Genomic DNA, 26,935 nt, shown 5'->3' on the forward strand with positions numbered 1-26,935 from the left:
TTATGTAAAATATCTAAATAAATCTTTAATATTTCTAATTGCAAATGTACATAAATTGCACAGCCACATCATTTCTTTGAACACCAACAACTTTCTCTGTACATTATTACATAGTTTAAAAGGAGCTGAAGTATATTCAGCAAACACTTCCACTTTGCTTTTTTGTTTTTTAAACATACTTACAAAAGAAGATTTGTTTTTCTTTATAAGAGGATATAAAACATAGCGACTGCTTATCAGGAACAAGTATCAGCCTAAGCAGATATACAGAGAGAGGTATATCTTAAGACACAGTGATGTATGATAAAGGAATATGTGAACATGGAGGCTGCACTCTGGGGTACTGGTAGCTGATGCAGAGCCACATGGCATTTACAGCAATGTCACAGCTCAGGTGATCTGTGAAAGTCAATGCTTGAATGTGACACCCTTTTCTGAAGCGTGGTTGTTTCTGGATGTTGTGCAACGCCCTCAGGATTGGATTTGGTTTGGAAAGCCCATGAGCTGCTGTTCTCCCGATCCCCCACGTGTGATTTTCCCCAAGGGAGGTGGAAAAGGCAGCAGTGCGGGGTCAGAGCAGGGCGGGTGCCGCTGTCTGAGCCTCCTGGCTGAGCAGTCTCCTCTGAAATGGCCCTGAGGCTCAGACGGGCTGGGGATGGGCAGGGAGTGTCCCTTCCTGTGGCCACTGAAGGGAGCTCCTGGTGGCCATAAGGCCGTGGCTCTGCCCCACACCAGGTCCCAGTCCTGGCCAGCCTGGGGATCTGGATTGCTTTGAACGCAAGCCTTTGGGAGGAGGTGCCCCCAGCAGTCACTGCAGGTGGGAAGGACGGAGCGTCCACCCAGGGACAGTGTCACAGGTGTTCCCTTTGGACTTTTGCTTTGCACTGTCCAGGCAAAGCTGTGTGAAGGACAGGGCAGGGACCGTGGTGGAGCTGCTGCACCCACTGGTCACAGGCTGCTGTCAGGCCTCGCCCCGCAGCTGCTCCCCCTGCCCTGGGATCGCTGGGGCAAATGAGCCCCTTTCAGATCACACCCCTGGGCCACAGCCCGTGGCTGTCCTGGCTGAACACATCAATGTATCTGCCATCTGTGACTGAAATTCCTCTCCTTGTCCATCACAGAACAGACCTCAGCACATTTTCTATTGCATCTGGGTGTGGGCATTAGGAACAGGAAAAAGCCTATAAGCTATCTAAACTTCAGGAATGACTGATTCCTTGCTGATTGCTTTCCTAGGAGAGCCTGTGACACCTCACCGAGGTCCAGCAAGTCCCTTTGCCCTTTAGAAATATTCATAGTAGCAGAACCTGTGTCCTGCAACCTTGCAGCAACCTCTGGGACTGGCTCCCAGACCAGAGGGTTCCACGTGTTCTCACAGTGCAATCAGTGCTTTACAGCTGCAAAAGCAGAAAACAAAACCAACCAGACTCAAATGACAATGCAAAGTGACACCGGACTCTTTGGATGGCGGCAGGATTTGCTTAAACTGGTGCAAAAGGGGCTGGTGACTACACTGTAGTTAGTATTAGTTGGCATGGGGAAGGACTGAGGCCCCTCCCATCTTTTGGCACTGAAGCCATAATCCCTGTCCAAAATGATGATATTTCCAGTCCAGAGAGACCCTGGGATACTGGTTAGTCTACTTCACCCCCCTTCACACAAAACTGCTCATCTTTTCAGGAGCGTTCACTACAGTTTAACAAAACCCCAAATCAAAACTCTTAAAACAGAATCTTTGAGGTGGGCCCGCCACAAATCTGGATCCGTGGCTTTGCTCCCTTCCCTCAGATCCCCAAGGGAGGAGGCTGGAACCAGAATGTGGGTCTGGATGCAGATTTGGCAGCCCGAGCCCACCTCTCCAACACAGCAGTGAGATACAGCCAAATCCCGACCGAATAAGCAGCACCAGAAGTAAGTTACTATATACAACTGTTAGTGAGATAGATACGGTACAGTAAACACTGAGAACATTTACAAAAAAATATTAAGACTTGTATTAAGATAAAAATTGGAGTGTTTTTGCTTTGTTTACACTTTGACGAGTTTGCACTAGAACAGCCTCTTACTGTAGGAAGCGCAAGAACCAGAAAGGAAATGGAGCCGATCACAAAACCTTGGGGACAGTGGTGGTTTGCTCTGGTGCTGCAGCACCTCTCGGGATCCAGGTATTGCTATGCCAGGAACCGGCTCCGAGGCCACGGCAGGGAACACGCGGGGCTCCCGCACTCACACACACACGCACACAGAGAAATGTACAGCTTATAAATAACAGAAACACAAACTGAAGGAACAGAACTGAGCCTGGACCTGAACACCTGCCCCCAAACCTTTGGTTTTTTAGGGGAGGGTCACAGTTATGTCCAGTTGTTGACAGTTGCAGGGAAAGGAAACAGGGAAAAACAGGGGGGAATCTCTACTGTAATGAGACTTCGTCCTGATTTAAATTTCTTTTTGTACTGGCTTGGGAAACTAAGCAACAACTCCAGAAGGTGTTGGCACTGAAACTTTTAAGATTTTAATAACTGGCTGTGGAAGGATTTAAGTATTCCTGCTATTTCAGCAGAACAGTGTTCAGTAATTTGCAAGTTTGAGGGTAACCAGGAGTTTGTGACAGATCGGGGTTGGGAAGGGAGCAGTGCCTTGACTTGTGGTTGAGGAGAAGATTAAGATGTACTGTGCTTAGTTTCAGCACTAAACAATTGGTTTGTGGGTGTTTCTTTTTCCAGCTCTTACGGAGAGCACTGACTGCATCCCAAAATTACTTCCATGTATGAATGGAAACGTCGCTGGTGGGGCGCCCGCCCCGTGCCCTGTTAGCGTTTCCATTCCTCTATGTCACTTCTGTCTTGAAAAACTCCAGTCTCTCGCAACACAAATACTTAGAATTCAAAACAATCAGCTCTAAACAGGCATTTTAGGGCAAAAGCGTTTAAAATAGTCTTTTTTTGCAGGGTTCTTATCATGTATTTGACTCTGAGACAGTGGCAGGTGTAAATCTACGTACCCAACGGTTCACAGTACCCTGTATATTCCTAACCTGTCTGGGTCTTTCTCCAGTTGTAACCTTGTCAGATTTGTGAGGTTCTTCAAAGCCATCTGTGCTAGTCTCCAAAATTCAAAGGTGACTGTACTTGCCATAAGTACTGAGTTATGACATTGCTCTGAGGAGCTCCGTTTGGGGTCTGCTGTGTGCTGCACCCCTCGGCAGGTGTTGGCGGGGTGTGGAGACCTCAGTGCAACACGTTCGCTCCTCCTGGGCTTGGCCCAGGGCTTCCAGGGACCAGAAAAACGTGTAGGAAATAGAGCATCTTTAATTTTGCAAACGATTGCATGAGGAAGAAAGCTGTTAAGGAGCCTTACGGCTGTGGGGCAGCACGGCAATGCAGAGCTTACTGGCAAAGTGTCCTGCTCAGGCAGCCTGGGAAGTGTGAGGCTGGAGACGGTACCTAAGCAGAGCAGAGCTCAGGGAACGTCCTAGTCCCTTGGGCTGTACATTTACACATGGCAGGAGGAGCTAGGACAGGCGTTGAGCAGTGTGTTAACCTTTAGAGGGAGCATAGGCAGATGTCCTGTACACTGTACACTGTCATCCGTCTCTCAGAGAAACCTCTGGCTCTCGGTACGAGGGACCTGCTCTGAGAGTGGGACTTGTGAAGGACTAACTGCAAGAACCACAAACCCACAAGCACACCGTGGCGGCAGGTCAGCGGCACGACCCCCGTGAAGGGGCGCCCCCTCCGCTGAGCACAACGTGTCTGTGCCGAAGCTGCGCGTTTCGGCGCTGGGAAAGTCTAATCCTGGCTTATGCCTGCACAGTGCTCCTGACAAGGGGCCTTTCGGTGGTGGCTGCTGTTCTTGGTGGTTACTCCCTTATGACCATGTTTTACATTCTTCAAGCCGGTTAATTTCCATGCAGTGCTCATTCCCAATTTAAAGAGGACAGTATTCCAGAAAATGGGATCTTTTTTTTTCTAATGCATACTGTGAAAGAAAAGAAATACAATTACCGATCTTCATGGTTCTTCAGGGCTTTTTCTTGTTTCTTTGTCTGTTTTTCTCCCCAGAAATAGTAAAACTCTCAGCACAGAGCATTCCATCCCCACAATGAACCCTTGATCAAGCAGGAAGCTGCCACTCCACGTAGCCCCTCGCTCCCCCTCTACCACAACAGGCACCAGCAAATCCAGCCCCTGTCCCTCAATCACAGCTCAGGGACCAAGCTCAGGCAACATTCACTTTATTCTGTGATGGGAAGTGTGCGTGGGACAGTGCCTGGGGCTACAAAACTCTTCCCCTTTATTTGTGAGAGAGCAGAAGCTGTTGAGATGAATCGAGTTGCCATTCACCAGGTGCCAGCTCCTCCCTCCACTCCTGTGCCAGAGCCTTGGCCTTGCTCTGTGCCCCTGGGCTGCCCAGGGACCCCCAGCAGCACCAGTCCTGCCCCCTGCCACTGGGGTTCCCACATGGCACCCCTTTGGCTACCACACCGCCCTGACCTTCCATCTGCACTGCACTCCCTGTATGGGCGGAGTTAATTAAACACTAATTAGCTGCATAAATGCCCTGTGGATGCTGTAAAAGTCAGTGGCCTCACAAAAGCCACCAGGAAGGATGCTGGGCTCGGCTGGGGTTCACTTTGGGAGGGCTGTGCTCCGGGGGGAGTCACAGGAGGAGCGGGCCAGGCTTTGCTGCCGTCCCTCGGACGCTACATCCCGCAGCACACTTGATCTGGACTTACTGGGCCCCTGCCTGCTGCAGGCTCTGCCCAGCTCCCTTTATTTCGCTTACTGCAATGACAAGGACGTTACTCCTTGCTGGGAGGGGTGAGGCATATCCTTTGGGCAGTTTAGAAGGAAAAGGTTACTTTTGTTTAAACATTAAACACTGATTCAAATCCAACAGTGACAGCGATTCTCAAATATATGTTATTTCCTTATGCCACTCATCTCACACTCGACATTCCCGTCCCTCAATGTGCTGGCAGGACATCTCCCAGCAGGGTCAGTCGGCGCCGTCCGCAGTAAGGAGCTGGTGCTCGGGGAGCAGCCGTTCTCTGAAGCCGCGGCTCACGCCTGCTGTGCACGGTCCCTCCGGCCAGGCCTCTCCTGCGGCAGCGCCCTCCGCGCGTTAACAATTACTGCTGTTTCTGAATTCTCCATTCTCTGTAATCTGCAATTTAGTTGGGTTTGTGGGGGAGATCCCATTACGTGTCTGCATGCTGTACCTCTCTTTCAGCTGAGTAAGGGCACTCATTAGCCGTGCGTTGGCAGCATCCAGGGAAGCGATGCGTTTCTCCTGCAAGCAAACGGCCAGAGGGCACGCTCAGTGGAAAGGCACGAGCCGTGTCCCTCTGGGATGTCAGCCCAAGACAGTGACCCAGAGGCCTTTTGGACCAGGACCTTTCTCTTTGGCATTCTTTTAAGTGCTACGCAGCACTTTTTGAAATCCACAGGGCTACAAATCTCCCCCGCTTGTGCAATGTGAGCTACATTTATTTCAGGATCCTGATGAAAATGGAGGTAACACAGTTGCTCTAATTATTCAGTTATACACTGTACTGTTTGTTCTACCTCAGCTGTTACAAAGATGGTAGGATTCCATTTCTAAACCCAAACTCTCCCAAGATAGTTATTCCTGTCAGTGTTTAATTAGTGTAAATTAATAGTTTAAATGACTTGTAGCCTCCCAGGCTGTCTTTGATGGTAGCTCTCACTGATTACAAGCATTGTAAGGATGGGAGCAAGAGCTTCCATGTTGCAGCCTGATTCTACCAGTCCTGTTCTTTGTGACACTGAACAAGTGTCATCCTCCTGTGACTGCCGTGAGCAGAGGAACAGAACCAGCTCAGGGGCACAGCAGTTGCTTGTGTGTAACTCTGGAAATCTGTGTATGAACACGTCCAACACGTGTACAGCCTGAGGTGACCAAAAGAGAACAGCAGAGAGTGTGCAGGGGCACAGTCAGGATCTCACATGTACCCCACCAGGTGCAGGGAACAGGAGAAGGTTCCAGAGCTGCTGGGAGGCTGCAGGTACCACCACTGACAGCTTAGGGACATCCTGGGTCTGCTTGGCTCTGCTGGAGTGCAGAACAGAATGGGATGGATGATTTAGCAGCTTTGAACAAATTGCTCCCCAGAAAAGCTGGGTTTTTTACACAAAGTTATTACTGTCACCTTTTTAATTACCTATACAGTGAATTAGTCCTATACAGTGAATTAGTCCTGTGACTCACAAGTGATCAATAGGGTTGTTAAGTGTAAGGCCAGAAAATACTATCACTTCTAAGCCACAAGCTGTAGGGAGGCCTGGTTGCTGAGGACATGGTGGTCTCTGTTAAAAAAACTAAAAGATTATGGGCTGAATTTTCATATTCTCTTTTCTAAGCACAGTGTTTTGCATCCATCATGTGATGCTTCTCTTCCACTGTAATTGATTGTAGTAACTGAGCTTCCCAATCCTGTAAATCAAAACCCAAAGGCTGAAAAAACATGTTGGCTTGGCTGTGGGCAGGCTGTGTATTCCTTGTGTCCAGGTCCTGTTCTGATGATCCAGGCATTACTGGAACATGAAGCACCAAGCCATGCCCCAGTGGATGTGATCCTTTCACTGACTGAGTTGTGGGCACAGTCCCTCCCCAGACTGCCACCCCACGCCCTCTGTGCTACACTCCAGGGCTGCAGACAGCTGTGACAGTCACAGTGTCCTGCTGCAGCTGCCCTGTCCCTGCCTGCAGCTTGGTGCTGACACACCCATGTGGTCTCACTGTGGGCTGGCACTGCTGCAGGGGGGGACTGTGTGTTGGCAAACCCACCCTGAAAACTGCAGCAGCCTTTGGAACGGGACACTCACCTGTGCATCAATAATCTTCTGCTTGGAATCCACAGCTGCCTGCATTTCAGCGTGGTCCTTCTTTAACTCCTCCTCAACTGACATCAGTCTGAGCACACAAGAAAACATTCCATTGGTGGGGCTCTGCTACCCTCACACTCTGCCTCCTCTTACCCACAAACCAAGCTTTTTGTCTTGGCTCTTACTCTTCCCTGGAACTCTCTCACTCTCTGAGTGCCCCAAAGCTGAGTGACACAGCACAGTGAACGCTGACCCAGTGGTGAGGGCTGACTGAAACCACTATGTGGGCCTGGCTCAGGTAAAGGTGAAACCAGCTGCACTGAAACAGTCCTGGACAAATGTAAACACCACTTCCCACTGGGTGTGAGAAAGGGATTTAGAGTTACAAGTAAGGGATGGTGATGAGATTCATAGCTGTATGAACAGAACAAGCCTGCCAGAGCCTCCAAGCTCTCCCCTCCTGAAGTTCTGCCCTTGTGCATCAGGAAAACGTTGGGGTTTTCCTTGTCCCAGGTAACACTGAGGGGAAATACGGTATGTGACATGCATCTCCAAAGAATCCTGATTCTCCTGAGAAGGGGTGAGCTCTAGTACCAGCCAGGCTGCCCTGCCTTACTGTCTTCCCCAGCACTCCCATCTCCCTGTACCTGCTGATGATGCCCTTCATCTGGATCTCCTTATCCTCCTGCTGCCTCCGGAGCCGCTCCTCGCTCTCCTCCAGCCTGGCCTGGTACTCCAGCACCAGTTTCTGCGTGGTCTCCTCCTGGCATTTGAAGCGAGTCTCGTATTCCTCCAGCTTCTTGTTGGAGATGCGGAGCTTGTCCTGCAGCACCACCAGGTCCTGCTGGTACTGAGCGTGCAGGGACAGACACAGGAGGAGAAAACACATGTGGCACGTTACCTCGTAGGGTTTGCCCTGGCCAGGGTTTCCCCAAACCCGCTCATGCCCTCTCCTTGTATCAGACTATAGCTGCAAACCCGTATCAGACAACCCCGCTCGCCGACACCTCCTCTTCCGTCTTCTCCGCGGCGCCAGGAGCGATGCCGGGTCCGCGGGGCGGGCAGGTCGCTGGCAGGTGCAGAGAGGGCTGTTAGCAGAGTCTGGCATTTCACAGGGGAAATGCAGGTTAGAGCGGGCCAAAGGAAAGGCGGCGGGCAGCTTCTCACACTGACAGCGCGGGGCTCGCACAGGCAGGAGAGGCTGCAGCCGTGGGATTTGGGGTTCACACAGGAGCTCTTCAGTCTGCAGAGTAACGGGGGGCTTTGGGCAGGCTGGGTGCCAAGCACGAGGGGCAGTGACAAATGCAGGACACTGCTGTCTCTTCACTGAGCTGAGGGCACTGTGCTGGCTGAGCAGGGCACAGAGCACTCCTGCCTTTTGGGGCCCAGCATTTAACTCAGATCTCAGGGTTCAGTCCAAGAAGAGCTGCTGCATGAAGCCAAGACCCCACAGTTGTACTGCTGATTTAGGTGAAGCTATAAATCAGCAGCAGAATAACAGAAAGCAATTAAAAAAATTAAGAGCTTTTGAACTTGGTAAAACTGGGTTCAGCTATTGCAGCAGCACAGCATTCAGTAAACTTGCTTTGCTAAAGGAAAATCCAGTGAGTGTGTACACAAGAAAACTGCTTTAATTAAAAAAAAAAAATTGGACCTAGTATTTTAAAAAAGCATCTCAACTGGAATAACTTTAGAATAATTAACATGCAGCTGATAATGTGGCAAGCTGCTTTTAAAGAGTCAGATACGGGAAAAAGGCTTCCATCTGAGTCATGGAGGCTGTTAAAGCTGCAAGTGCCATTAATGAACTGAGAGAAGTGCACTCTGTTGTGTCTTGACTTGGCCTTCCCCCTTTGGCCATCTCACCTGGGTAAGCACTGCAGTGGTGGGGTGGTCGTGTCCCAGGTCTGAGAGTCCTCCTGGACTGTGTGAGCTCAGCCCAGCTCTAGGGAGAGGGGAGGGCAGCCAGGCTGCTGCTGGGGACTGGCCGGCACTCCACTGACAGCAAAAGCAACTGCAGCTCCCAAGGATTGAAAACTTAGGAAGCTGATGGTCTTCCTGAACTGCCAAGGTACTGGAGCAAGGTGGTTTTCCTTTAGCAAAGCTCTGACTGCAGCACAGGAACAACACGGTTTGCACATGGAACCTGAAGCAATGAGGGAACAAAGCACCCGTGCAGCTGCACAGAAGCACTAAAGTCAGACAGCAGGGAGTGGATTGAACAGGAAAGATTAAATACCTACCCTAGCCTTAAAATAGGAGCAGCGTAAGTGAGCTCAGAGGAGAGCAGGAGAGGCCTCAGAGCCCGAAGGAGTCGCTCCTGTCTCTAGAACACTTGTCTCATTCTCAGTTACCATTCAGGTCTTACAGTAATGGGGAGAGAGGTTATGCTAATGGTGATCTTGAATGTCAGTGACTGATGGGACAGCAGAGTAAGGAAAGATGCTGCATGGCAATGAGACAGCCTGGGCTGGGGCTCCTGCTGGGCTTGGGCCACGCACTGGGATGTTGGCAGTGCCATCAGAGTTTGTAACCCCACCACTGCCTGCCCTGCACCCAGTCAGGATGGGCTGAACCCACAAAACTGCCCTGATCTTCCTGAGGCAGCTGGGAGCTGCTACCTTCTACCTCCTGGCTCCTATGACACCCTCCCTCAACATTTTCCTTGGGTTTAAGAGGTGACAGTCCCCAAGTGACACAGCACAGCAAAATGAGCACAGGAAGACTGCTGGAAAAAAGCCAGGAACATATCTGTGCTGGGAAACAGGATGGGGGCTTAGGGAAGGGTGATGTCTGCAATACTGGTGTGACAGAAGAGAAGCACATTGAGGAAACATCCCAAATGCTGCTGCTGTTCAAGTGCCACAATCCTGGCAGAGCCAGGCTGCTGGGAAAGATCCTTGCAGAAGCAGCAATCAGCAAAGATGGGATTTTCCCAGCTTCTGACTGCTGGATCTTCATTTTTATCCTTCTTTTTCACCCTAGCCAGGCCTACTTTGTCTCTTCCCAGACTCACCCAGGAAGGAGGGGAAGGGAGCAGCACCCCTCTACTTCAGAGGCACAGGGTGCAGGGGCTGAGGCTGAATACTCTGCACATGGCTTCCTGGCAGACCCCTGACTGGCCAGGCCCTCATCTGTGTGACACTGCCATAAGCTCCTGGAAGTGCCACAAAGTCACCCCAGGCACCAGCGCTGTCTCTGAGACCAAAATTTGGACTGAATTTTTAGGTCTGTGAGCAGCTTTTTGACATGGAAGCTGCTTCCTGCTCCGTGTCCCTGTTGTGAGGCACGAGGCTGCCTGTGCCTTACTCCATCTCTGTTACAGGTGTGCTTACTCCACTTTTTAAGCTTTCTTCCCAGCAGCTGGGTGAGTTGGAATGGGGAGAGTAAGAGGCACTGGCTGGCTGCAGAGTTTGTTTCAGGGCAGCATCAACACTTGATTCCTGGCTCCTGTCTTTCTTACTTGCTTTCATCAGAAGGTGATTCCAGTCACTGAGTGTATGAAAACCTCCCAAACGTTCCCCACAAGTTCCCTGTGGGGCTGAGTAGGATGGGGAGCAACTGGGCCCCCTCTCTCCTGGGCAGGGACCTGCACACAGCCCACCTTCTCCCCAGGGTGCTCAGGGAACGACATTCAAGGAAATCCTCTCTCTAGTCACAAACTTGTTTCAATCCAATCAGGTTTTACCTTTTCTGCTTGGCTGAGTTCGTCCTTATTCCTGAGCTTATCCCTGTGCTTGGAATCTGGGTCAATGCTTTCATCTTCTAAAAACTGCATGTTCATATTCAAAAGCCAAGCAGCAGTGCGGTCCAGGGCATTGGGGTTCACAGGAGAAGGGGCCTACAATGAAACAATGATACAACCATGACAAAAGAAAAACCTGTAACACAAATGGTCATGAAGCTGGAGAGAGAGAGTTTCCTTCCAAGCAGACCCTCTCCCAAGCTGCTCAGACAGCAACGAGCCAGGCTGAGCTACCAGAGCAGCTGGGGCTGGAGCAAGAATAACTCCTGTTCTGCACTTGGACATTATTTTGGGTCAAGCAGTAGGAGTCATGGCCCTGGTGTCTGAGCAGATCCTGCCACCTCACAAGGATGACCTGTGAAGGTGCTGAGCTGCAGGTGAGCAGAGTGGCTGGATGTGGTTTATTCATTCCATGAGCAGAGTTCTCTCAAGTCTTCATCTTGTTATGAGCCATCTTTGCTTCCGTGCATTCCATAAAACAAGATCTGAAAACTGAAACACTCCTTATGACCGTGCAGGTGCCTTCTTGGAGAAGTTTCTTTTCAGCTGAGGCTACACTAAGGATGCTGAAGGGGTCTAAATGCTCAGTATCACTTACAGGCAGTGGTGTTCAGTGGTCAGTGAGCTACAGTCACATCTGCTGCCTTTCAGTCCCGGCCTGGGCAGGAACTGCCAGTGGCATTGCCTAAATACTTTCCAACCGCATTACAAAGAAGTCACTCCTCAGCTATTTCCCCTCCATCCTGCCTTGTTATAAACTGCAGTAAATAGTCAGATGAACACATGGAATCTGGATGACTTGGTCATTCAAGTTAATGACTTGGGAAATCAAGTTAACAAATCAGAAATATCAGAGACTTTCTCCTTCATTTCAGCCTCTCCATAGAGAACAGGAGGTTCTGTGTCAGGAGTGGGGACTGGTTTAATTTCCTCACTGTGGTCAGGGGCTTTCCCATGCAATCTTCCAGTCTGGTCTTCTGCCTCCAGAATTATGAATCCGAAGTATCAGACTTGGCTCATGAACCCTGCTTGCTACAAATCCTCATGCTGCCAATGTGGAAATAAAATGTGCAGAGTGAGGGTGGGAGAGGCATTCTGAGACTTCAGGTCTGAAGAGAAACTTCGAGAGGACCACAGGGGTAGGTAGAGGAGTCTTCTGTGAAGAGAACCTGGCCAAGGCTTTCTGATGGCCACCTGGAGAATCCTTGTCTTTCTGGAAGAAACCCTGCTACAACCAGGCCTGTGCTCCTTGCACAGCTCTGTGCCCTCTGTCCCTAATGAGTATTGATTGTGTTACACAAAGGCTGCTGCCTGGCGCTGCTAATGCCAGCGCTTACGGATCGGAATCAGGGAGCAGCCCCGGATGGGAGCATGTACAACCTTCTGTGGGCAGCACTGAGCAGGCTCCACAGCTGCCCTGTGTGGGAGAGGCAGACACAGCAACACTGAGCTAACTCAGGGTCTGGGTGCAGTCTGGGCCCTTGCTGGTTGTCCAGTCTATGTGCTTTTCTTTACAGCTCTTCCTTTGGGCACAGAGGTCTTACTGTGATAATGTTCTGTAGGGCTGGTTTTGAAATGTAGAGTGAATAAATGAGCACTATAAAAACCATTTGTTCATGCCAGGATAACCAGAGGGCCCTAGGTCTGTGACCTACTGCCATCCATTTTACCTCCACGGACAGTGGAATGGAATCCTGTGCAGCCCAGCACGTGGTCTGGGACTGGGATCACTGCAGAGCTCTGCACAGTGGGAACGTCGCTCTCGGCTCCTTCCTCCCCGCTCCTACGGGGGTCTCACAGAGCAAACAGGAATGTCCAGGAGCGCCACGGCCCTGCTGGGATGGGAGCAGCAGCAGGGAGGCTCTTACAGGAGATCAGGGGCTGTTCCAAGCCTGGGAGATGGCACAGGGTTGAGTATGGCATGGGATGAGAGCCTGGGCATGGAGAGGCAAAGCAGTGACAAGATGGTAGCGCAGGACAGCGGCACAGCTGCCATTGCCCTCGAGCCTCTGCCACCTTACCGCCGTCACACTCCAGCGCCACATGACAGAGGGACACAGGGCGCTGCTCTGTGCTCCTGTCCCTGCAGGGCCTCTGTCTCAGGCCAGAGGTGCCAGAGCCAAGGTTCACCCCCACATGTGATGCCACTGTGGGGTTGGCACTGATGCGGCAGCTCAGAGCCACATCCCCTCCCACGGCAGCAACCTCCACGGGCTAACCCCACCTGGCCCCTTCGGTGCCAGGGCCCGGACAGCCCGAACTCACCTGTTTGTGCATCGTGCGCTGCTTCATCTCGGGGCTGTCACCCTTGGAGGAGGAGGACTGCTGCCGGAGCCGCGCCCCGCTGCCGGGCCAGTCGGGCGATGAGGACATCATGCTGCCGCTGGAGGGTCGCTGGTACTGCACCGTGTTGAGCAGGGAGGGCGGCGTGCGGCCGCGGGTGACGGGCGGGGGCGGCGGGGGCGGCTGGTCGATGCGCCGCTGCGGCCCCGCGCTGTTCTGCCGCGGCATCGTGGGCTGGCCGCCCTTCTCGGTCAGCGACAGCTGCCGCCGGGCCAGCTCCCCCGGCCGGCGCGAGAAGTCCTCGCCGGCGGCGGGGCCGGCGAAGCCGTGCTTGTTGGCCGTCAGCTCCTCGCTGTTGCTGTGGGAGCTGAGCGAGCTGTGGCACTCGGAGCCGGAGTCGCCCAGGCCGCGGGGGGACAGCGGCAGCCCGGCGGCCATCTGGTACACGGGGTTCTGGAAGGACAGCGGCGCCAGCAGCTGGGGCCGGCCGGGCGCGCTCTCGCCGCTCGGCGTGGTGGGGGTCTGGCCCACCCGGCGCACCGTGGCCATGCCCGTCACGCTGTTCTGCTGAGTCCGTGTGGTCCATACGCCCTGCAACTGCCCCAGGGACGACTGACTGTCATTGAGGGAGTCGGCCGTGCCGGGAGCGTTGGCCCCACTGTCCAAGAGCCGATTGTCCTGCAAGTCCACCATGGACAAACTCTTGCTGCCATTAGACATCTGCACGTCGGGCTCATTGGCCTCTGAGTAACTGGAGCTTCGGGCAGGCGAGGGCTGGGCCCCAGCAGACCTTGTGACAAAAAACAAGTCCTTGTTTTCAGGGGTTGGAGATGGTAACCGTGTGAAATCTATCAGACTGCGGGGAAGTCAGTGCGTAAGGAAGAGGAGAGGAAAACAAAACAAAAAAGAAGAGTTGTGAATGCTGCACCAGAGCAGGAAAACGAAATCACTCAGAAATCAGGGTGGCGCAGCTGTGTGGGACAGGGATGGGGACAGGGACAGGACCCAGCCCCAGTGGGAGCGGGGACAGGGCTGGCCCAGCCGGGGACAGCGTGAGGAGTGGGGAGGGTGCTGTGGAGCCCTGGGCTGGCCTGGGAGCAGGCAGGTGAGGGCAGGTGAGTGAGGGCAGTGTGCACACAGGGCACTGCACTGTCACAAGGCTCAGGGACACACTCCTGGGGGCTGCTCTGCTCTGGCTCAGTGCAGGCCACCCTTCCTGCCCCCAAAGGCTGTATCCATGCCAGTCCCGTGTCCCCTGCTCTGAACCTGGGCAAGCCCCTGCAGGCACACAGGCCAGGCTTTAGACAGCACAGAACACGGTGGGGGCCAGGTCCACACCAGGCCTCCCAGGCCAGTGAGTGCTCACACAGCAGAGCCAGAGCCTGGCAGCTGAAGGTTATCCCCCCACTCCTGCTGCAATGCACATTCATGCAATATTGATTTCTTGGGGATAGGAAGAGAGAGCTTTGCAGTAGCTTAATGTGAATATTCTGCTGATCAAACATGGTGCACTGTAAGCAAGTATTGGGGGGGAACATATTGTCAGAGATCCTCCACAGCACTGGATTTAAATAATTACACCTCATGCTGGGAGGCACTAGAGATGAAAGCTCTGATTGGAGCAAGTCCAGTGCCATTGCTGCCTTTCATTCCTAATTAAACTGTTAAATATGATGCAGTTTCCACTTGCAAACTATTTTACTAGCACAGTCTTTCCGTTTGTGTGGGCTCCATTTCCTTTTCCACAAACAGAAACATTAGAGGTCTGCAAAAGCTTTATCCTCCCTATGAATGAAGCTCCTTACTTAATCAGGCCAAAAAGTATGTAGGTGACTGTGTCTCTGAATCACTGCTCAGCAGTGAAAACTCAGTTTTATAAAAACTGGACAGAGTAGACTGAAATTCCTTGTGAGGCCTCTACAGCTTGGGTATTTCCAGAATTACCCAGGTTTGGATAATTGGATAAAACTCAGTTTCAGCACACACCCTACATTGTACAAAGATGGGCAAAGCCAATCCTGTACATCTCTCATAGCCATTAACAACACCACCCATCACCTCGAGGTCGGCACTAACAGACCCTCAAGTCCTCAAAGGATGAACACTTTGCTTCTGCAGCCACATCTCAACAGCTGAGACCAGAATCACCAGGTTTCCCAATTTCCCAGACCACATCCCCAGTTCTGGCTCTCAAGGGGCCCAGGATGGAGCCATGGACTGGCACTGCCACCCCCTGCTCTCTCCAGAGTCAGAGCTCAACTACATCCAGCATCAGTTCTGCAATGCCTGGTCAGAGGATCAGGCAACTCCACACTGCACCCTGTCCTGCCTGTCCCTGCGTGAATATTCTGTATGTCCCTGGTGTGTGGCCAGGCCCCGCTGGTCTCTTACCCAGATAAGTCATTCTCTATGACCATTTTCTGCAGCCCTGCAGAGATGCTGTTGCCAGCACTGGGCGTGGAGGCGGCGTGGTCGGCCGTGACCGACACCTGCACACAGGCCGGGTTACTGAGAGCGGCGTTGACGTCCCGCAGGATCCGGGGCAGAGGCCCCAGTTTGGTTGCAGTGCCCTGGGCAGAAAAGAGAGAAGAGTTACCACCACCATCTTGTGCTTTTTGCTAGAGAACTGAGGGCTTTGCCAATTTCTGGACAGTCTCTACAGGGAATCAAATGAACAACATTTTCTCCATCATTTCCTACCCCAAAGCTGTCCCTGCCATCCCCTGGATACCTGCTCCAGTTGGGAAATAACTTCCCAGAGTAGCGAGTGCAACGTGGACAGTTCCCGGCCCAGGTCAATGTAGCCCTCAAAGCCAGCTGTGTTTGAGATGGTTTCGGGATTGGAAATCTCCAGGAGAAATCTCTGCATGTTAGTCCATTCATGTTCCAGGAACTGATTCATGAAGGACATGTATTCTTCTTTGCTGCCAAACCTATTGAGAGAGCAACACAGATTTCAGCTGAATTCAGGGGGAAAAAGTGCAGTCCATGGAAAGGGACAACACAGCTAAGAACCCTCCTCTGGCATCTCAGCCTTTCCAATCCTTTGGGATCTCTGGCCTGTGAGCAGGCACCTGGGACACCTCATTGACCATGGAACCAAAATTAATCCTAGCCTGATCCAGCTCAGCCCTCATCAGTGTGGGATCTGCACAGCAGAAACAAAGGTGAAAGCTGGAGAAACAAAGGAGTTCTTGGTAACCCAGTGTCTGACTGCTGGGTCAGGACACAGCCTCCAGAAACAGGACCTGTCACTGGAAATCAAGATGCTGTCACAGCAATCACCCTCAGCTGACTGGAGCCCAGTGACAGATGGGGGCAGGAATCCTACACTCTGCAGCAATGCACAACTGCTCTGGGATCACCTTGGAGAGCCACCCCTGCAGCTGGGCCAGCCCCATCATCCCCTCAGGCTTCCTGCCACCTCCTTCTGCCCTCCAAGCTCTCCACCCTCAGTGTTCTGTCTGATTTAGAGCACAACAGGGAGGGCCTCGTGGTTGGACTGTCCCGGCAGCAGCTGGTGCCGTGCCAGCGGTTCCATGGCACACGCTCAGCCCAGTGCCATGCACAGGACAGCTCAGCTTGATCACTTCAGCTTGACTAATGTCAGCTTAGTTAAAGAACCTTTCCTGCAAAGTGCTGGAAATATGAAAACCCTTTAGTTAGGGATTGGTCAGGAATACAGAGAATTTCTGTCATCTAGTGTAACACACTTGTTCATCTCCTGCCGGTGTCCGCAGGCGCGTCTGTGCGTTCCTGACTGTGAGTGTGAGCACTAAGCCAGTTTCCAGATCTAAGGAGCTTTAGATAGAAACTGTCCATTCATGTTTCAGAAAGCTCATCATTTTGTTATCAGAGCTCAGGATAAGTAGCTCAGAGCTACAGCCAGTGAAAAGATTTTCAGAAATCTCTCTCTTTGTTTCCATCAAACCAATGGGCTTAGTTAGAAATTGATGGTGTCCCTGTTCTCAAGCCTTCCCAGTTCAGTCAGCTGCATTTTAATAGCAGGGAGGGTCCCAGAGCTCAAAGGAGGGATGGAAGAGGAACAAGCTCCTGAGCCGAGCACATCACTGCTGCTGACTGGTTCTGGTTCTATACCCGCAGGACACCACAGGACAAAGCCCCACTGCCACCCTGTTGCTCGTCCATTTGGTCAAAACAGCCTGTTTTCCTGCACATAAAACATGTCCTGTTTTGGAAACTTGATTGGCCTCCCTGACCTGACAGTGAGGGAATGAGTCCCAGAGAGATGTGGGGAAAAAGCCAACAGGAAGCAAACAGGCCCTTTCCAGCAAGGAAAGGAGTGGCCAGTGTGGGACTCTGTGCCGGTGCCGTGGCTCTGCCCACGCACCCGGAGGTTCAGTCCCCTCCCCAGCCCTGCCCTACCCACAGCCTGGCTTACTTGGCAAAGTTGGCGAGGTTCTGGGTGACCTTGGCGATGAGGGTCAAAGTGCGAGCGGTGCGGTCATCGGGGTACTCCTGGAGCAGGCTGAACAGGGACGGGGACATGATGGCCGGGCACAGGAACCGCAGGAACAGGGAGGCACTGATCAGGCGCTCGCTGATGTCGGGGCGGCCTCGGTTGCTGCACTCTTGTCTCCACGAGGCAAAAACTTCCTTAAGCTCTCTTGGGAAGACACTGAAATGACAAAAGGACAGGCAGTGTCTGTCAGGGCTGTGAGTCCCAAACCACACAGGGGATAAAGCAAAGCTGCTCAAGCTGCTCTGTAAAGTTGTGAGAGAAGCAGCTTCTCTTGGACCTGATGCTGAATGCCAAGATGCCAAAAAACTGGGGAGACTGGGATATGAGACAAACTGTGCACAGAAGGTCTTCAGGACTTGGTGGCTGTGCCATGGGGTGCTCTGAGCTGGAGGAAGCTCGGCCAGCAAGGAGAGCATCTCCTGAAGAATCAGCAGCAGCACTGGAATCTCTGGCACAGCTGGAGCTTGGAGGGGGAGGGGGCTGTACAAACTGTAATACTCCTGTTCAAGCACCTGGATCAAATCCCCCTGTGCCTAGTACAAACACACAGCCCCACCGGAGTTCCTCCAGCCTTGTAGCTCCAGACCTCAGCCTGCCTTTCCCGGATGCCAGAATTCCCTGGGGGCCAGCAGCACTGCAGCAGCCCTTATCGCTGGAGAACTGCTGCCTGTTCCTGCTCGGCCCTCCCCAGCTCCCTGCTCCCACCTTATCCTGTTCCCAGCATGTGTTATTTATTCAGCTGGAGACTCCCACCCAGAAGCAGGCTGGCACTGGGCTGCCACTGGTCCTGGTGTCCCTGGCACACAGATCCCATTGCCCTGGCCAGGAACCACCATCCTTGTGTCACACCCAGAGCTGTTCTCTGACAGTGGGGGTACAAAGCAAGTGAGGGGGGTCAGGCTCCATTTCAGGCCATCTGACCTTCTGACACAGCGGTGACACTCCATGGAAGTGCCTGGAAAATGCTGCCATTCTGCTCTGTGCTGCCTTCACGCTTTCACCCTCATGAGCTTTTCTACTCTGAGCTCTACAAATAACATTAGCCATCGTCTTTGGCTGGATAAATTCTCCTCTGTCTTTGGCTCGATCCACACAATTGGACAAAACCCTTTCACTTCATGGTACTTGCCCAGAAACAGGAGAATCCTTTAAGCAATTTGAAGCTTGAATGATCAGGACAGGTTGTGCAGTGACTGGAGAGCAAACCCCTGAAATGCAGCACCCACACGTTCCCGTCACAGGCTGGAGCCCGTGAAAGTTTAATGGTGTCACAGCGGATGGAATTCGGATCGTTGGCTTTATGTGACAAACGGGCCCGTAATTCATTACCCAACTTCCCAGTAACGAGCTTCCACATGCTGAAATTCTGCTTACACTGAAACTTTCCAGATGTCCAAATTATGTCATAATTATAACAATTTTCGGTTATTGTGAACCTCTTTCCTCTCCCTGACTCTCTCCACAGATGAGCACACACACTCCACTGCTCTATTTAAAGCAGGATCGGTGGCTGTTGGGATACCTTGGCCAATCCCAACACTCATCAACCCAATTAATCCCCAAGAACCACTGAGCTCCAAGGACTGGGGGGGAACCACTCAGAGCACAGCTCAGCTGCTCCAGCCTTCCTTGGAAAGGCAGGATGAGAGGAACAAACTTCCCGTGCATTCCTTTTTCCCTGGGTCCCTTTTCAAGGCTATTTTTAGAGTGACCTTTGAGTGCTGCTTTGGGTATTTTTAGGAAGACATTAATTCAAACCATTATGATCCACTGCTGACTAGAAGTGGTGAATCCCTCCTGGGAGAGCAGGTAAACGCCATTCCTTAGTCAGATTTATTAATTGGCCAAGGATAAGGAATAGGATACCTGTAAAGAACCTGCCCTTTGTGTACCTGTGGTAGATAAACAGCAGCCTGAGTGAGCCTCTTGCTCCCTGCTTTCTCCCTAAGCAGGATCAGGAAAAGCAGTTCCCTTCCTGGTTTCCAGGAGGGCACTCAATATCTTGGGAGATTATTTGTAATAAATTTTCTGACCTCAACAAAACAGCTGGGAGAAGAGAGAAAATGAGAAATCCTCATTATCAAAGACCTCCTTCCTCCAAAGTTATCCCTCGTTGATACTTTGCAACAGTGTTGCTACTAAATACATTAATAAAAACTAAACCCAGATTTTAAGCAGAAAGGCTGGAAATCCAGCAGTGAGATAAAAATGCTCTTTCTCTCATGATCAGGACCAAAGGCTCTGGGTATGTTAGCAAGAAGCAGAAAGAAAATATTTTTATTTCTCCAAGTAAAGATAATCCCAAGTCCATCTTTTTCCCTTTTGAGGTCACCTCTGCAGGCAGCAGCTGTCACAGACCCAGGGACTCCTGGCTGCCAGTCTCAGCAGGAACACCATGAGCCCAGCTGTGCCCAACAACCACTCCTCAGCAGGATCCACTGCCAGCCCATTTGGGATATTCAGGCCTGTCCCAACCAGTTGCAAGAACCTTTACCCTGAGAACAAACAACTCGGAAATGCCTCCAGCTGCATACCAGGCCTTGGGCCAAGGAGGCAAAGGGCTCCCATCACCCAGCAACCGCCCAGGGCTGGGAGAGAGAGGGGTTAATCTAGAGGAATGTGGGATGCTGAGCCAAGCAGGGAGAACAGCATCCTCCTCCCAGCTCCAGCACTTTGCAAGCAGAGAACATCTGCCCAAACAAAAGCTGCCTGTGCTGGGGCAGCTCCTCGCAGGTGCCACAGCCCCTGCCTGCTGCAGGATTTCCGAGCTTTGCCGGATGCTCCTGGAGGTGTGGATCCATCAGTCCCATCCAGACTGACTTGTTCCAGGGGTGGAAGACCCAGGACATGCATCTCTGCCCTTTATTCCAGAATTTCATACACTTTTGGCATCAAGTACCTCTCTGAATCGGTCCCACTTGGTGTTCCTTGATTGCACTGCCCTGTCCCTGTGCCACAGTGACCCCTCAGCCCCTCTGAAAACAAGGGTGCCAGAGAATCTGGGAGGGTGCCACATCCCCAGAGCAGATATCCCAAAGTGGCAGAGCCCCACAGCTCCCCTCCCCAGCTCTGCCAGAGGCACAGACAGGTCCCCACTGCTGCAGACACAGCGCTCCAGGAGGAGGGAGTGCCACTCCCGGGATACCCACCAGTAGGAGTTGATGATCTTGCAGAAGGCCAGCTCGCAGCACATCTTCAGGTTGCCCTGATGTTCGGGGAGGTCCGAAGATGAACATTTGCTGGGATCCACCTCACAATTTTCATCTGATTCATACAGTGCTTTGATGAACTCCCCTGTAAAACAGAGTTGGTGATGGGTTTGGAGAAGTGCAGCCTTCAAGCAGCTCTGTTCCTAAGCCCCAGTGCCCGATCAGCTCCCTGGCACCCCATCACACTGGGGAAAGACGAGAGGGATACAAGAACACGTGGTGGTCTCTGGGGCAGCTCTCCATGTCTCCAGGAGGACCCAGGAGAGCCTGGCAGCTCCTTGGGAGCTCACAACCAGCACAGCACAGCACACCCTGCACATTCCGTCCCTGTTGCCCAGCTGCTGTCCCTGTGGCTCTGGGATATTTCATCAGGACTCACTGACGCCCCTGCACCGGCTCCAGAGGTGCTCCCTCGGGCTAATCCAGGAGGAAGGATGCTGGCAGGCCCTGTAATTATTGGTAGCACAGCCTGCTACTGCAGCCTGTGCCCTGGTGCTGACAAACCACTGTGATTCACCGGAGAAATAGGTAATTAAAGGAAAGAAACAATTTACTTGGTTTATTTTGAGCTGAACATCACATAAAATGAAATTAAAATATTTCCTTGAGTTTTCCTGTGCTCCTCTTTGCTGCCTGGCTGCTCCTCCTCACTCTTGCAGAGGCTCACACTGAGCTTCTGCTCTCATGACAACTTTCACCCCAGGGCCCCTGGGCACAGCCCCTGCACTCAGGGTAGTGGGGTCAGTCCTTCATCCCAGCAGTGACTGGGGAGATCAGGGACAGGGTAACAGGGATGAGGAGGCAGTGTTTTAGCTTTCTCCATTTCTGGGAGAAAGGTTTGCTCTGGTTTTCTTCTAATTCCAGTTGATTTGCACCTAATTCCTGACTGTCTTGGATTTTCCCATCCTGTTTTTTCCCCATTCCAATCTGCATTCCTTCCCTATTGCCAAAACAGATTTTAATTACATACTGGAGAGCCTCTCCAGTGTATTTTCAGCTCTGCCAGGGAGCTCTGGAGCTGCTCTGCTTGCCTGCAGGTGATGCCTGCTGTTCTTAACCTGGCCCCATCACCTGCTCCATGGTTCCAAGGACAGTGCCACGCTGCCCTGGGGCTCCTTGTGACACGCAGGTGATTCATCTCCCTGGGAAAAGGTCACTCAGAACCAGTGCCCCACAGTGAGCAGGAACCCCAGTCTCCTCCTGCATGAGAGGGAACTGGCCTGGCAGCATTGAGCCCCAAAAGGGAATATTTTAATATTCTCTGATATCAATAATCTCCTGGCTTTTGAGAATTTTTATGAGTAATCTACTTACAAACTTGCCTTCAACCAGAAAGCATTATAAGGCAGAAATAAATAATATTCCTTTTGCTATTCTTGTGGGCTCTCTGCCTGAATTTGCTCAATTATTTCCCTTTCCTCAAGGTTTTCATTATTATTATTATTATTACTATTATTATTCTCTTAATAAAGTATTTATGCTTCTTTGCTCCTTGTTAAAATTATACAAATCCACTAGCAGGAACCCAACATACTAAAATATTAACACCTCAATAGAAACTCTGCTCATCCTGCCCTGGGATTTGAATCCAATGGAAGCTCACAGAGCTTCTCCCCATCCTTGTGCTGTATTCCCTGCATGCAGCAATTCCTTCCTGACCTGCCCAGAAGCAGAAGCTTCTAATTATTTTCATTTGCATCAAGAGAAGTATTTTTGGAGCCATAAACAGAGCCAGCACTTGTTAAAAAAAACCACCAGGAGGGTTCCCAGTGCGGGATGATCCGAGAGGCAGCGCATCACTGCGACTTGGGAGATCTCATCTGACTCGGGAGTGCTGCAGGAGCTGGGCAGCGGCTCTGCTGGGGCTGCAAGGGGAGAGAGTCACTCAGCCTGTGACAGCCAGGCTGAGACAGAAGCCCTGGCAGGCAGCAGAATCCCTTCAAACATCCACTGGTTATCACCTCTGAAAGCAGATGAAGGCGCCAGCTCTGCGGTCACCTTCACCTGGCAGCAGGGAGCTGCCCACTGCGGCCACGGCCGTGTCCAGGCTCGGAGCTGCTGCCAGGGAAACCCTCCAGCAGGAAAGTGCTGGGGCCCCTGCTGGCCATCAGGGCTCAGGTGACATCCCCACCTTGCAGCTTGGAGAACTTCTCTGGGCGAGACCTGCCAATGCTCTGTACGTACCTAAGGCATCTTGTAAGTATTTCTGCCCCACCAGCTTCAGGTATTCTTCGATTGCTTTGGTGGCCAGCGTGTTCTCCCTGAAAATGAGATGCTCATTCTCACCACAGCGATCAACTTCAGACATCATCAGGTCAGTCAAGAAATCCTGGAAAGCAAAGCCCATGGTGGGTCACCACGCACTGACACTGGTTCTGCAGAACTGCAGCTCCCCAGCCCCGAGAGGTCCCACCTTCCTCAGACACCCGAGGGACTGGAGGTGCTGCAGGTGACCCTGTGTGAACACACTGCCTCACCACCTGCCCAAATTTCCTCAGAGACGAGGGGAAATAAACCTCTGGACAGCCTCAACTCTTGCACCCCAACAGTGACTCATCCCAGACCCGCATCTGCCTCTCCATTGGTGCTGTTTTCTGGCTGCTGTCGTGTCAGCCTCACATTGTGTGGGCAGAACCTTTTCTCCCCTGTTCCACACGGCTGTGTTCGGTGTCCAACTGCACTGGCTGCAAACCAGCACCATGCTCCGATGTCACAAGCTGTGCCCAGTTAATGGCTGAGACACAAGCCTCTGATATGCACTGATACTCAAATTTCCCATTTCCTCCCTACACATGGAGATAAACAGCACTGACAGCGCCAATTTTGGGCACATTCTTGGTCTGATGTGCACACAACCAAATCCATGGAATGTGATAACCCCCTGTGCTGCAGAGCAATGGAAGGGGTGAGCAGGAGCAGCCCCTGACAGCTGCCCCTGCATCACTCTGGCCTCATCTGCAAACTCCAGAGGATAAACAGCATTTTAGTGTGAGCTCCAGGTCTGCTTCAGCCACAGCATTCACTGAGCAGGGGGTCAGCTCCTGTGCACGCTGCTGATCTGAGTGTGCTGCAGCCAGGCCTGATCCAGGAGGAATGCCAGGCACCTGCTAATGCTGATACATGTTCTCTGCACTGCTAATGGACAGAGCAGCTCTGCCTGGCTCCTCCTCGCTGCACCAGGTGCTGAGGTGTCACCACTCACCTGAGTGACAATGGAAGGAGGCCACTGGCACTGTGCAAATCACCCACATTAACCCTCTGACTGCCTCCCATGGAGGAGACAGAGAAATGATGACACAGGCATTCATTCATCTCCACAACCAAGGGCACCTTCTTAAACTCCTTTCCATTAAAACAACATAATCTGCTTAGTAATAACCTTCCACTAAGAAATTCCTCATTTCACCTGATGGTCACAGCCTGTTTCTGGCAGAGGCAACAGGAGCACCCCAAGCTGCCATACAGTGCCCCAGGTCCTGTCCCTGATGTCCCCAAGCACAGCAGAGGTGCCATGGTCCAGCCTGCTCCAACCCACACTGGGGAGAGGGGACATCAGGTCCCACTCCCCACCAGTGGCTGGGTGGGAGCTTTGCACCAGAAGTGACTTGCTCTGTTTCATTTTTCACATGGACATCTCTGCATTGAAAGTTTAATCAAGGTTCAACAAACAGCTTTCCCTGAACCCAAGAGACCCAAATAACTTAATCCACAGAGCCTCCATCACTGTGCTCCTGTCCCAGGCAAAGGCAAGCCCCGGGGCAGGCAGGTACATCCCTGTGTAAGAGCGCAGGAGGATGGGAGGTGACATCCCTGCAGTACCCAACGATCCACTGCTCCTACCTTCCCACAACACCCTGATCCAGACCAACACACTGCCCTGACCTTCCCCCCAGATCCTCCAAAAATGCCAGAGGAGGAGCTTTGGGCTAAAAAAAAAAGTCACTTCCATTATTTCTTTAGCCAGAAGATGCCCTTCCTCAAATCCTGCTACGTCTGCAATGCTCTGGCAGCTGCAGAGGCAAAAATCCCTCCTGGAAGCAAAGCACGCGCCTCCCTCTGCTATTTTCTCTCATTTTGCCCTTTTTATCAGCCAAGCTGGAATGAAACTTTAAACCCTGCTCAAATCCCGTTAGCTGCTATCTGGGTAACTCTATCACCTTTATCTTCCCGGGGCTCTCCCAGGGTACGTTTCAATTCCAAGCCACCGCTCAGGCTGACACAAGGTGCTGATTCTTAATTAGCAGCCGCTGACCTTGGCTTTGCTTGATTCTCTTTCCTGTCACTTTCCCAACATACTAATTATCTCAGGAACACTGAGTTTTACAGCGTCTCTTAGCTGAGTGTTTGCTTTTCCCCCTCTTGTCAGCTGAGCACTGGCTGCTGAGTCCTGGAAACCCAGGGCCAAGTGGGAGCCAGAGTTAATGTGAATTTGGGTGACTTGGGCTGATCTACAGAATTCACTAGAATTTAGAATGAGGCAGGATTCCATGGCAGGACTCAACACAAAGCCAGAAAAGATCCCCTGGAAATCTCTGCTGCTGTTATTATTCCCTATGGAGCATCTGCAGCTCAACAGCTGGGAAAAGAACTTCTTGTCTCTGAAGTGGAAAGGAAAGCTGCTGAAGTCCCGGAGAATTCCATTATGGCACAGCACCCAAAGCTGAGGACTAACACTGCAGAATCTGGCCTTGCAAGTGAGCAGGGAGAGGGGAGAGCCAGGACACCCAGCAGCACCCCAGGGGTCAGGATTCTCCCTGTCCCTGCAGGCCTGGGCTGCAGGGCCATCCAGCTGGGCTGTAGCACCTGGCATGGGATGTGTCAGGGGTCAGAATTCCCCCAGGCACCATCCCTGGGCGAGTTCCTCTGCAGGCACTGCTCAGCAGCTCTGTGAGCCGCAGGAACGGAGCTTCGGCCGTGGGTCACTGCCCATGACATCCTGTCACTTCTGTCCCAGGACCATCGGCCAGACCTTCACTGCTTCCCTTCCCTCCACACCAAAAAGCCACATCAGCTCTGGATCACACTTCTGCTGTCTCTGCCTTAAGTACTCCAGCAGCCAGCACTCAGAAGACACAAATGGAATGCAAATACTTGTGGAATCCCTCCGGGGGCCTCACTCACCCACATACAAGGTCCTGAATAAAATGCAATAACTAAAGCCAATAAAACTCCCTGTTTCTGAGCAGCAGAGATCAGCAGGGGGTTGTTTTCAGTTAGGGCCCCTGGCAATGGAAGAAAATAAGATGCTTTATTTCATTACATCTGAGTCGAGAGGGGAAGGAAGAGGTCTACAGTCAAAATTAAGGGCTGTGGCAGTGTTCTTCAGGCTTGTTCCCATGTTTATTTTAAGGCTTTTTGCTTCAGACTGGATGGATCTGAACCTGTGCGACCCCAGTCACTGCACATATGCTGATAAAGAAGAGCAATTCATAAATAAATAAATTTGGAGCATGACAGCACAAGGCTGCAGTGGTCTCCACTTTGCACATAAACCAGCCTGTGCTATTCCATGGCAGCTCCTCCCAGTGCAGGCAGGAGCTGGCAGCCCCAGTCCCGAGGGGTGGCACTGGCAGTGCCCGGCCCTCCAGCTCCCGAGCCTGGAAGGCAGAAGGATGAAGGCAACTGGGTGCCTGCAGGGCTGTGGTGGGAGCAGGGGCACTTCCAAGGAGCCAACAAGCAACACAAGTCTTGTAGGACCTGTCCTATCCAAATCCAGGAAGGATTCTGCACTTTGCCATCCCAGGAAGGTCCAGCCTCTCTGGGACATGTCCAGAGCTGGAGCACGTGGGGTGCCAGGGAGCCCTGCGCTCCCCGTGGTGGTCACACAGCCTCTGGGCTGGAGCTGATCGTTCCTGGTAGCCTAACTGACTGATGGGCAGATTGACTTTGAAATAATAAGGTTCTCCAAATCACAAGCCTGATTAATAGGATTGACTTAACCTTAAGAGGATTGAATTGATAAAGGTAATAAGATTATTGCTTATTTCAAAGACTAGCTCAGAGTCCAGCTGGGCCCTTATGCAAAGGTGAAAACACCAGTGGTGGGTAGGGCTGTGGGTTTGGGGTGGAGGAGCATTGGGACACATCCACGGTGGGGGAACTGCGGCACAGGAGGCTGAGGCACAGGGAAAGGAGAGCGGCAGAGGGGCAGCAGCTGGGTCCTGGACAGATGCTGTGAAGCCAAGAACCCCAGCCCCAAGTTCTCGGCTCTTCCATCACACAGATCCCCTGAGGATCTGCTCAGACATTGCTCTGAAATAGAGTGATGTTCCCTCTTTGGAACCCTGGAACTCATCCATGGCACTTCTGGCCTTTTCTAATTCTCCTTGGGAAAGGTGGTGAAGGCAATGTGAGAGTTAACTCA

At 52.0% G+C, this 26,935-nt stretch overlaps 1 protein-coding gene across 10 annotated transcripts in view; it reads right to left on the reverse strand.

Moving 5' to 3' along the window:
- DAB2IP (DAB2 interacting protein) overlaps window positions 1-26,935 on the reverse strand; it is a 163,947-nt gene continuing 137,012 nt past the window's right edge. For 8 of the 10 annotated variants that reach the window (XM_058853445.1, XM_058853446.1, XM_058853444.1 and 5 more), the window contains 10 exons: window positions 22,756-22,900; window positions 20,512-20,656; window positions 17,282-17,518; window positions 15,611-15,812; window positions 15,271-15,449; window positions 12,862-13,735; window positions 10,540-10,692; window positions 7,499-7,701; window positions 6,852-6,939; window positions 1-5,295 (listed from right to left, as the gene is read on the reverse strand). In XM_058853445.1, coding sequence (XP_058709428.1) covers window positions 5,128-5,295; window positions 6,852-6,939; window positions 7,499-7,701; window positions 10,540-10,692; window positions 12,862-13,735; window positions 15,271-15,449; window positions 15,611-15,812; window positions 17,282-17,518; window positions 20,512-20,656; window positions 22,756-22,900 — 2,394 coding nt within the window. In that variant the 3' untranslated portion in view covers window positions 1-5,127. The remainder of the gene's footprint in view (window positions 5,296-6,851; window positions 6,940-7,498; window positions 7,702-10,539; window positions 10,693-12,861; window positions 13,736-15,270; window positions 15,450-15,610; window positions 15,813-17,281; window positions 17,519-20,511; window positions 20,657-22,755; window positions 22,901-26,935) is intronic. The other 2 variants (XM_058853447.1, XM_058853450.1) reach the window with 2 other exon arrangements.

The sequence above is a fragment of the Poecile atricapillus genome, chromosome 20 (genome assembly GCF_030490865.1).
Source record: "Poecile atricapillus isolate bPoeAtr1 chromosome 20, bPoeAtr1.hap1, whole genome shotgun sequence".
NCBI classification, from domain to species: Eukaryota; Metazoa; Chordata; class Aves; order Passeriformes; family Paridae; genus Poecile; species Poecile atricapillus.